This window comes from Arvicola amphibius, chromosome 1, assembly GCF_903992535.2.
Source record: "Arvicola amphibius chromosome 1, mArvAmp1.2, whole genome shotgun sequence".
Taxonomy (NCBI): Eukaryota; Metazoa; Chordata; class Mammalia; order Rodentia; family Cricetidae; genus Arvicola; species Arvicola amphibius.
This window is the reverse complement of record NC_052047.1, coordinates 64,999,974-65,011,583: the sequence shown is the minus strand read 5'-3', so window position 1 is coordinate 65,011,583 and position 11,610 is coordinate 64,999,974. Positions and strand designations below refer to the sequence as shown.

The window sequence follows — 11,610 nt, the reverse complement described above, 5'->3', positions numbered from 1 at the left end:
TGGAATGAACCTAGGTACCTGGAGTTGAGGCCAGACCTAGAGTTATTCACAGTAGGGTTCTATTGAAGTGATCTCCCTGCCTTGGAGATAATGGTGTACCAAATTCTGGTGTTAATTGGCATTTTAAGCCATCGTGCAAGGTCCTACATATTGTTGCAGCTTCCCTATGTTGCTCCAAGGTACCAGAGGGGTGGTGAGCCTCTGTCCTCACATAGGACACAAAGTTTGGCTTTGGAGTCTTTGCATAGTCTCCAACCCTTCCTTACAGGTCATGCTCCTGTTCCAGGTGGAACCCCTCTGCTCCCCAACACAACTGGTCTTCCCACCTTCGTTCTAGCCTGACTGCTGTGTCTACAATGCCTGCCCTGTCCTTTATGGCTTGCAAATCCTTTAACCTTGTCGAAAACATTGTCCATCTTACTAGGTCCCTTCCTTTGTATCTGGGCTGAGCCTGAAGCACAGACATTTTATTCACTAACCTACAGGAAAAAGGACTGTTTGATAAACACGTTGTGAAAGCCCATCAAGTTCCAGTTGAGAGACAGGAGTTGTCTACCTTATTTCTCAGCCCACCAGACACACTGAAGTCTGCCTGGATCACTCTTGAAGCCCTCTAGATTCTGCCAGTGCATGCCATTGGCCCTTCTAGGTCACAGGGTCTGTTTTCTGTACAAAGCAATGAACCCTTGTCAGGAAGGGCCTGGTAGGTACCTGACCAGATTTAGATCCCTGCTCATTAACTCAAGCGTTTGATGGTATGGGTGTTACTTCAACTCCCTAATCTGTCTCAGCAGTCCTCTCTGGGACTATGGTAATCTTGCCCTTAAGGTCTTCAGCACCACTTGGGTTTTGGTGACTTCAGGGAAATGAAACGCCCCTCCCAGTGGATAGCCAGGCAGGGGAGTTTTATTCAGAAAGGATGAGGTAAGCCTCCCTGGGTTGTCCGTAGCATGTGTTATTTCTTCTAGCTACCAGAGCAGAGCATCCTTCCTCACTAGAGCAAGTCTTGTGCTCCCCCCTTGCCTGGGGAATGTAGGAGCACAAGACCTGAGCTGCTCCCTGCCTTACATTGTGGTTGGTGTTTTCAACTTTTCCAAAAAGCATTCTGAAGGAATTTCTTGAAGAAGGAGCCTAATATTGTGTTGATGAGAGAAGCCAGGGTGAGTATATGGCCATGGAGTAGACAGGTTTTGTGGAGGTACACCTGGCCTTCTAGAGTGTAGGCCTTCATGTGAGGTGATATACTTCAGCCAAGTCTGGAAGACCCACTTGGGTAGCCCAGGGAAGGCTTATGTGCAGAGGTGGGCCCAGCACTGGAGAATCACAGACCTTCCTGGAATCCACACACATCCTTGGCCCTGAAGCCTGAGGCTTCTCTCCCTAAGTGTCTGTCTCCATGTTGTGGTCTTGGAGGGAATGTCCACTTCAAGCTGGGGGTGAGGGTGAGAATCTGGGGGATGACTGAAGAGGGGAGGGCTGTCCACAAAGGCAGTGAGTCAAAGGTTAAGAGTCTGGGCTCCTCAATGATATGTGATGGCAATGTCCAGCATTGCAGCCCAGGCACCTAGCTAGGCTTTTATCCCAGGAATTGCTGGAACAGGCCAGTTCTAAGTAAGGTAGGTCATAACTCCTCTCATTACCCACCTCTGAGATAGGCTACACCTCACTCACCTCCCAGAGCAGTCCAAGCTCCTTAGTGCACCAAGCCTCCCTAGACTGGGTCCTACTACCTCTTGGTTAAGGCTGCACTTGGCCACTGCCACATACATGTGCACACATTTTGCATTATTCCGGGCCTTTGTCAAGTCTTCAACCCCTAAATTCTTCCCTCTAATACAGACTCAGTTCACAACCCCTTGTTTTTAAAAGTTACCTGGCATCCCACCATAGCGCCTACCTCTGCTCTGGCCTCTATTCATATACGCTGAGCTTGGCTGCCATCACCCTAGTTGAACCTGGTTTCCTATGACCTGAACTGTTTTCATAAATACAAGTTTCAGGATAGCCCCAGTCTCATTATTTAGAGGGGAAACAGACCCAGAGAGCCTACGTAGGTCTCACCAGCTCACAGCAGGCCAGTCTTGGCCCGATTTCTTCTGCCTGGCCTCTAAGGGACACTTGCTAAAGCTGACCTGCCCCCTTTCCCTTCAGGTGCTACTGAGGGCCTAGTTCTCAGCCTTCTGCCTTCTCATCCTGTGACAACTGAGGGTCCTAGCAGGCCATGCAGCTATGCCAAGGTATGGAACTCTGCCCTCAAGAGAGAAGCTGGGGCTTGGACAAACTGGTTTGTTCATCCCGGTTCATTCTTGTCCTTGGAAGCCAGGCAAGGACTCTGCTCTAGGAGGTGTCCCCAGGGCCACTTTGTCCTGGGGCTTCTGATGCCGTACATGCCTGAGAAGATGTGGTGGGAACCCATTTATTTTAGGAAGGTTCCACCCAAACTGTTGTATGACTATGGAGTAGCTCCTGCCAGGCTGGCTCTGCTGCCTCCTATATCCTGGAACTTGGGCAAGCAGTTGGTCTAGATGTTTCCCCTGTAGCCATATGACTGTAGACCCTGAGTAATGGCAGAAGAGTCCATTATCCAACAGTTAGCCAGGCTTTGAATACTTCCTCAGAGGCTCTAAGGAGCTTTGTGGGAGGGGCTAGGAGATGGAAGACCCTATGGCTATCCTACCTCCCATATCCCTAAAGGTCATGGCTCTTAGGCCAGCATTTTGCTAACTCCTATTATTTTAGTACAGGGATGAAGAAACTGAGGTTGGGGCTCATTGCTAAGGTCACAGAGTCAGAGATTGAAAGTCTAGCAGCTTGTAGCTGGACGTGGTGACACATATTTTTAATCCCAGTACTCAGGAGGCAGAGGCAGGTGGATCTCTAAATTCAAGGCCAGCCTGGTAACACAGAGTTCTTGGGCTCTGGTCTTACTTGTCTTTCCCTGTTTACTGGAGGTGCCGTCAATGGAATCCTGGCCGGGAAAGGCAATAGGGCAGGTACCTAGTTGCCCCACCCCACAAGGATCAATCTTTGAGCCTTCCTGGAGGAGGCACCTTCTGAGCTGGGAGCTCAGAGAACCAGACCCGGTTCCTACACTCAGCACTAGGGGGCAGCAGCAAACCAGCAGACCAGTAGTGTGTCTGGCATGACCAATATCTGACATTGGCAGTGAGAGTGGTACAGTGAGAGCCCCTTTAAGGAGAAATGGGACAATCAAGGGTCTCTGCAAACAAAGTTCCACAGAAGGAAGAATGACTCTGGGTGACTCTCGGGGTCCAGAGGGAAAGGAGTTTGGCCAGTACCCAGTAGCTTTAGCAAGACCAGACATTGAACAGAAGTAATACAGCAAGACTTCCAGGGGCTTCTCCTGTTTCCCTCCCATTTTAAATTTTGGACTGGAACTCAGGTCACTCCCCTGCCACCCAACAAGGTCCTAACTGTGCTCCTTACAATGGATGCAGGAAGCCCAGAGAGACTCTTTTTTCCAGTCTGAGCTCTTCCTGTCTTTGGTCTGTCAGGACAGGCTGATAGATTCTCTTCCTCTGTTGGTCAGAGTGTGAGCTTAGTTGCTTAGGGCCCAGGCAAGACCCGGTATCCACCACATCCTGTGCAGCTGAGGGCCTTAGGTCCCACAGAGTGGCATTTGGTCCTCACGGGCCAGATATTAGATGTTAATGCTCTGTGATGGCCTTCCCTCTGCAGACTCCACATTCTCCACCCCTGCCCTCCTGTTGACTCCTCAGCCTGAGGGTCCTGCCTAGCCCTGTGAGCATATTAATCCTCCACCTTGAGATTTTTTTGCCTGTCCCCACCTCAGCATTGCTGTATTTCTTGAGGACAAGCCCCGAGCTGTGCCCTGCCTCAGGCCATTGAAATTGTCCTTTATCCACTGCGTATTTTCTCTGATGGGCCTCCTCATCTCAGCTCCATCAGTGCTATGCTCCTGCTTCCAGCCATGGTGAAGGTCGATGTCATGCAGTCCTTCTGGCCTGCATGGCTAGGTCAGGCCTAGTCCTAACTAGCCTGACTTCCTAACGCCCACACAACCCGAGACCCAGGGTATTTGGTGAGGGGAAGAAGTGGAGCAAAGGGGTGATGATGAGGCCCAATCTCAGTAAAGCTTGATAGACCTCCAAGAGGGAGTGACCTCTCAGCAAGGACCCCATCACGCCAGCCGTCATAAAGACAGCACTGGGAACCCCATCTCCCTTGTGACCCTGCACCTTGGGTCTCAGCACACTGCCCATCTGGGGCCTCCTTGGACTCTGACCTATATTAACCAGGTGAGGCTGAGGTGGGGGTTGCTTGGGTCCCCCATGCAGAAGCCTTTCAGGCACAGCTGGAGCAAGTCTCTTCTGAGGCCTCAAGGGCCAGCAGGGTGGGAGGAGGACTGGGAGCCACAGTGGGTTTGGGCACAGCCTCTCACTGCAATATTGATGGCCCGTCAGTGCAGCCCTGATTCCTGTGCTTTCAGTTAAAAGGTTTCTGTTGTTGTAGCTTATGCAGTTGCTCTGTTGCTATGGAAACATGACATCAAAATGACGTTTCCCGTTTAAAAGCTTTTAACTAAATTCCTGCCTGTCAGATGTAGGCCCCATTTTGAGCGTGGAGCTGCCTCGAGCAAGCGAGTGAGCGAACGCACTGCCTCTCGCCCATGGTGCGTTGGCCAGGCCTGAGGCCCTGCCTGACTGCCATCCTTAACCCTGCAGGTGCCTCCAGCATGGCAGCAGCCGAAGTACCCGGCTACCTTGTGTCTCCTCAGACGGAGAAGCACCGGCGGGCCCGCAACTGGACAGATGCAGAGATGCGTGGCCTCATGCTGGTCTGGGAGGAGTTCTTCGATGAGCTCAAGCAGACCAAGCGCAATGCCAAGGTGTACGAGAAGATGGCCAGCAAGCTCTTCGAGATGACCGGGGAGCGCCGACTAGGCGAGGAGATCAAGATCAAAATCACCAACATGACCTTCCAGTACAGGTGGGCACGCACACATGACCTTCCAGTACAGGTGGGCATGCAGGATAGTTATGGTTGCTCTACTCTTGGCCATTTCGTGATGTGAGTCAGGGAGGGTGTGTGTGGCCTGGGCTGGATGGTCTATTGGGCAAGATGGCCTTCTAAAACCATTTATGCAGCCTCCTATTGGGACTAAGGGGAAACTGAGGCCCACAAGCAGGAAAGTGGTCCTGAGCTCTCAAGTGGCAAGTCTGGGAATGTCAATTCAACTTCCTGGGACTGGGGCTGGAGCTGTACCATCATGAGGATGGTTTCAAGGTTGGCATTAGACCTGCCTCCTGCCTGCTGTGACACCGCAGAGGTGGGTGTTAGACAGGCAGTACCAGCCCTGAAGGCCTGCTTCCTGGACTGGGGCTCCAGGGGACGAGCTGGTCTTGGCTCTGCCTGCCTCACTGGTCACAGCACCCAAGTTGGGCTTGGTGCTGTTTAAAGGAAATGGAAGCCATAGTGAAAAAGGAAGCTCGACTCCCAGGCCTGGCTAATCTCCATACCCTGAGACTGAGTGCTAAGTGAGCCCCTGCCATGTGCCTAGGGCCAACCTTAGGGTTGGTGAGAGGGCTGTTTAGGGGGCTTCCTAGACAGCACAAAACACTGACCTGAGGACTCCTCATACGGGTCTCTGACTTTGCTGCATCTCAGTTGTAGACTGTCTTGGCATGCAGCTGAAGGAGAGCCTGGAGGGAGCTGATGCTAAGGCCTGGAATGCCTCTGGCATCCAGGAGGGAACAGCTGTGGTGGGCCTGACCTGTCTGGAAGAGTCCAATGCAGGGCAGAGAGCATGGATGGGGTGGAGATTGTGGACTTTGGAGGCTCTGAGAAAATAGTGGGTGGATCGAAGGACGTGGTCTAAAGTGAAGGTCGTGTGCAGGAGGTGTCACTGGAGGAGGTGGAGAATGTCGAGGGACGACAGTTGTTAAGAGTACTTCCCCAAAAGACAGGCTCAACAGGCTGGGTCTAAGGGCCTGTTCGGAAGGGAGATGCTATCCCCACAGACTCTCAAACATACTAGCAGTTCATCTGGTGAGTTGGGCAGATGGGAGGCTGGTGCAGAACTTACCATAGGAATAGCTGTGTGGTGCTCAGCCAGACTCCATAGAAGGTAGGTACCTTCCTAGGTGAAGAGATACCCCAAGAAAGAGAAGGGAACATTGCCTGGCCCATGAATCCCATGCCCTGGGAAACGTGGAGGCCCAACAAGACCTTGGACAATCCATGAAGCCCTGAAACTCCATTTCTGACTGCTGATTTAACTTCTAAGGGTCATGGAAGGAGTGAAAGGGTCTTAAGCCTTTCTGTCCACAGCTCATTCTGACTCCAGTGCTGTCCCCAGCAGAGCCTATGAGCCGAAACCTACGGCTCCAGCTGCTGCTTGCGCTTGCTGGCCTCAGGGTCATTTAGTAACTGCTGTTAAATTTCAGCCTTTCTTACAAAGAGAGAGCTGAGAGGCAAGTCTAGTGCCCTCAGGAGCAGGCATGAACAGACGGAGATAGCAGCCATGGCCTGGCTTACTCATTCTCCATACCTGTTCCAGTTCTGAGTGAAGAAGGGGTTTCTGGGGGAGGTGGGAGGCTCTACTGGCTGTTTTCCTTAGCCTCTTTGACTTGGTGGCTCACAGTGTCTAACTGGGTTATTCATTATTTATCTTGAAAGCCTCCCTAAGTGTTCTAGGGGAGGGATTCTGTCTCTGTTCCTAGAGGTGGTTGTAAGCCAGGAAGACCCAGGGGATGATGATGCATGGGAGGGACAGCCATTGCAGTCCGGGAGCAGGAGGCATAGCACTTCAGTGTATGAAGCACATACAGACAATGGCTCCTCGTGCCAACCAGTTCTTTATCCATCTCTTCCTAACCCCTCATTACAGAGTGTTTTCTTTTTACAGGAGCTGTCTATATATTAAGTTTTTAGCATATAGGAAATCTGAACAGGTAGTTAGGTTTCATGGAATGTAATTTGTTAAAATACCACGTGGAGCCTCCTCACTGGAGACAGGCTTTCCCCATTTCTCCAAGGAGTGGGCTGGCTTACGTGGAACAGAGAAAACTGGGGAGGGGGGGTTCTCTGGAAAGGAAGAGCTGGGTAGAAGGCTGCCATGGCCCCAGGTAGCTTGATGGTTACCCTGCTCTTCATCCAGAGCAGTCTGTGCTCTGTCCTGTGTAACTTGTCTCTGCTTTCTCACGCTGTCATGCCATGGGGTGGAGCCCTCCAGACCCTGGATGCTGTTCTCCAAGGCTAACCTCTGTTGTGACTGACCACAGCCTATCCTGAGAAGCAGCCCCTGTCATTGGCTACGCCTGGATTGGGGACCCATTTAACCAGCTCTCTATATTCAGGGACCACTGGGACTAGGGTCAGCCCAAGCAGAGAACCCTGTATGGGTCCAAAGTGGCCCTGAGGGCTGAAATGTTCCTGATCACCCTGCCTGTAGTCTCTTTCTATGAAGACCAGAACTATCTAGCCAGCGTGTGTCCTGTCTCCCCAGTCTTCCTGCCCTCCCTTCCCAGGGGATGGTCAAGGACAAGGATGTGACAGTCCTCTCAGTGAGACAGGATCCATCCATGAGAAAAGTTAGGGCATAGGGTCTTGAGGGCATTGGCCACACTGATCTGACCTTTGACTTTGACACAGTAGAGAGGGGATGTCAATTACTGCGAGATGGCACTGACCACCCAGCCCCATAGACTCTGGGCAGGCTGTGGGTTTGAGAGCTAAGTCAGACTGAGCTCAGGGCTGGAATGGTAGCACCATTACAGTGATACAGCATAACATACCTTCCTGGTAGGTTCAGCTGAGGACACTGTTGGAGCCTGGCCTCTTGTTTACCAGGCATTATTTTATAAAAAACCTTCCCTGTAGCTTTATGAAGGGTTCACTTTTCCCATCTCCATTTTACTAATGTAAAATATGAAGGCTCAGAGAGGTTAATGAACCTGTCCAAGATCACACTGTGTGTGCAAGATACAGGCTCAGAGCTATGAGTGTTGTTTTCCTGTGGCCTGCTGTTACCTCTCCTGGAGGCATCTTTGTAGAATACAAGTGCTGCCCGGCCATTTCTTCTGTGTTGGTATCTCATACACAGTCTCATCGCTGCAGGCTAGCATATAAAAAGCACTCAGTTCATTGCAGTGAGTTGAGAACCCACAGAAGAGAAGAGACCACAGGAACCAGCCCCAAGCTCCCAGAATCTATGGGTGTCCTCGTTCATGCTTGGGTTTCCTTTCTGACACCCAAAAGCTGTGCAGGTCCCAGCACCTCTCTACCTTCTGTCCAGTGTCACGGGGGCCCTAGGGCCTGACTGATTTTACCAAGGAAGCCAGTGCTGGCCGAGAGTGGCTCCCGCCTGTGTCAGCATGACTCCCCCTGGGGACCTAGACCCCTTGTGTGCCATGTTGCCCAGGGGCCAGGCAGGACAGGCTGCACCTGCTGTTTCTCACCTTGGCTCTTGTGTCTCTCGTTTCAGGAAATTAAAATGCATGACAGATAGCGAGTCCGTCCCGCCGGACTGGCCCTATTACCTAGCCATTGATAGGATTCTGGCCAAGGTCCCTGAGTCCTGTGAGGGCAAACTGCCGGATGGCCAGCAGCCGGGGCCCTCCACGTCCCAGACCGAGGCGTCCCTGTCACCGTCTGCTAAGTCCACCCCTCTGTACTTACCGTATACCCAGTGCTCCTATGAAGGCCGCTTCGAGGACGATCGCTCCGACAGCTCCTCCAGCTTACTGTCCCTTAAGTTCAGGTAGTGTGCGTTCGCCCTTCTTCTCTTGACCCAGCACTGCCTTGGCAACCCCATCCCCTGCCCCATCCCCGAATGGGGCCAAGGCTCCAGTGCTCGGAGCTAGGGACTGGCAGTGGCACAGTGGCATGCTGTGGTGTCCTCTGCCCTGACTGGCTGCACAGGCCACAGCTGCGTGCCTTGCCCAGGGCCAGGGCAGCCTCAGGGCAGCAAAAGCTCTAGTGCCAGGGGACAGGTGGGGCTGGTCCAAGGCTCCATCACCTCTTACCTGCATGGAAAGTTCTTTGACCTCTCTGACCTCTGTCTCCCACTATAAATGGGGATAAATCAGCATGTCTTAAGGAGAGAAGACACAGGGACAGGCACCAAGCACCCCCTCCCTATCTGTCAAGCCCACCTCAGTAACAGGTCCTCTCAAGATGGAGATTTAGGTCTGCACCTCCTGAGCAGTGAGTGGGCCATGTGTTCTCTGTCTTCTCTCCTGTCACACTCGAGGCCTGTGTTGGCTGCACGCCTGTGCCTGCCAGACACTCATAGAGCTGTGAGGGTTGGGAGACAAGTAGGAGACACTCTGTGGCTTTGGGCTGTGGAGTCCAGAGCAGACACTTCTAAAGAGGAGACGTTCAGGGTGGGTTTCCAAGGTAAAGGAGGAGTCAAGCAGTTGAAGAAACTAGGAAATGTGGCTTTGAGTTATGGGCCTTCAAGCCTGTCTCACCGTAGGTAGGATAGGGAAGGTGTCTCCTTGCCGGCCTCTGAACCTAATGTCCCCGGGGGTGATGGAGGGAATTTGATTAATTTATCCAGAAAGCCCTTCCCTAGAGGGAATTTCTCACTCAAGGGCCCAGACAAAAATCTGTCTTTACTAGAGCCAGGCCAAGCTAGCAGAGAAGCCTGAGATTTATGGCCAATTGTTCCCATAGCTTACCAAGCCGTTTCCAGGCACAGCAGCCTGGGGCTCTGTCCCCAAGACTGACTGATCACCCACTTTGCTCAGAACACAGAGCACAGGACAGGCACTGGCTGCTACCAGAATAGGCCTTGGGGTGTGGGGATCCAGTAGGCTTTGACAACTCCCTGCTGTCCAACAGGGTTTTTAGAGAGCAACCATGGGGCCTCTCCTGAGGAGGAACCCAGCTGCGCTCTCTCTCTCTCTCTCTCTCTCTCTCTCTCTCTCTCTCTCTCTCTCTCTCTCTCTCTTTCTCACACACACACACACACACACACATACACACACACACACACACCACCCCACGAAAGGCATACTTGGAGACCAGGTTCAGGGTAGGCCTTCATTCTGAACCCATTTCTTTGTTATAGGCCATTGGGGGCTACAGACTTCACTTTTCTTAAGAGTACCAAGTACCACACTGCCCAGCATCTTCCTTCCCAGCCCCTCCTCCCTGGAATGGGCTCTTCACCCTTGAGTACCTTCCTCCAGCTCAGTGGGTTTGGGGTGCCATCAGGGCTGTGTGCCCACACAGTTCATACTCTGGAATGTGGATGGTCCTGGAGCTGCTTGCCTGCTCCTCCTGCAAGCCAGCACTGGCTGTTACCTGCTGCTCTGTGTGCTCTGTAAGCCCCAAGCCCTCCTCTGGGGCTCATGGGGCCTCAGTGTCCTAGTTTGTCCAGTCGGGTGTTTGGGAAGGTCTGATCGCCCCCATACCCCAGGCCCTGTGACCAGCTCATGTCTCCCTCACAGGTCAGAGGAACGTCCTGTGAAGAAGCGCAAGGTCCGGAGCTGTCACCTACAGAAAAAGAAGCTGCGGCTGCTGGAGGCCATGCTAGAGGAACAGCGCCGGCTGAGCCGTGCCATGGAGGAGACATGCCGAGAGGTGCGCCGTGTGCTGGACCAGCAGAACATCCTGCAGGTTCAGAGTCTGCAGCTTCAGGAGCGCATGATGAGCTTGCTGGAGAAGATCATCGCCAAGTCCAACGTCTAGGCCATGGAGAGGATGCCAGGTGCCACACAGTCCTGTCTGGAGGCCCACCCAGGCTCAGGGCCCTGCCCACCCGGCAGGATTCCGGAAAGGGGACAGGCTTCAATCTGGCCTCTGTGCTTCTCTGAAGGGCTTTCTAGGACCCCAGTGGCCCTATGAGACCTTGGAGTCCCAGCTCCAGCATTAATGCCAGGGACCCCAGGGCAGCTGCTAGCAAGAAGATCCCAGAATCCACTCTCCAGTATAATCACTACCATAATACTTGAAACGGCTTTTGATATTAAACATACTTTCCATTGTTGCCTGGAAGCCGACTTTGCTCTCTCTGATGTAGGGGAAAGGAAAGTGCTGGCTGGGACAGTTCTCTGTACACAAAAGCAAATGCCATGGGTCAGGGGCAGGTTGTGGGGTCTTTCTTCCACAGGATCTGTAGCATCAACCCTAATTACCCAGCTATCAGAGTACTAACCCAACACAGTCACCCCTTAGGAGCTTCACACGAGCACAGGGTCCATGCTGACTCACCTTGCTCGTGCTCTGCAAAGGGTTGTTGATCCGGCTCCTGGTAGCAGCGGCATGCGAAGTGAGGCACAGGGCTTGGCTTTGTGGCGCTTCAGTTCAGTCAGCAGAGAAATAGTAACCTATGAGGAGAGAGCTGAAGGGAAAGGTTGGGCCTGTGACAGAAGAAACCAGATTCAGGCAGAGCTCGGAAGGACACCTCCACACAGAGAACTGCCTTTGCCAGCAGCCAGGCCACCCAGAGCCATGCACTTCTGGAGGAAGTTTGTGTTTTCTCTAAGCTTCTTGTGAGTGTTTCAGCCCCGCATTTGAGAAGGCATGCAATGGCCATCCTGCCTCTGTTGTTTTACCATGTGAAAGATTCTTCCCAGGACCTCCTCTGCTGAATAGCCATAATACCTTTGGCCATGTCTT

The 11,610-nt window shown here is 52.6% G+C and overlaps 1 protein-coding gene across 2 annotated transcripts; it reads left to right on the top strand.

Moving 5' to 3' along the window:
• Positions 1-14: 14 nt before the first annotated feature.
• Msantd1 (Myb/SANT DNA binding domain containing 1) lies at positions 15-10,978 on the top strand. Of its 2 annotated transcripts, XM_038311072.1 has the most exons (4): positions 15-2,237; positions 4,707-4,971; positions 8,468-8,743; positions 10,440-10,978. In XM_038311072.1, the coding sequence occupies exons 1-4, from the start codon at positions 2,222-2,224 to the stop codon at positions 10,678-10,680; spliced, it is 798 nt and encodes a 265-aa protein (XP_038167000.1). In that variant the 5' UTR covers positions 15-2,221; the 3' UTR covers positions 10,681-10,978. The 2 variants fall into 2 exon arrangements, with proteins under 2 accessions (XP_038167000.1, XP_038166991.1); XM_038311063.1 differs by lacking the exon at positions 15-2,237 and having other exon boundaries at positions 4,328-4,971.
• The last annotated feature ends 632 nt before the right edge of the window (positions 10,979-11,610 follow it).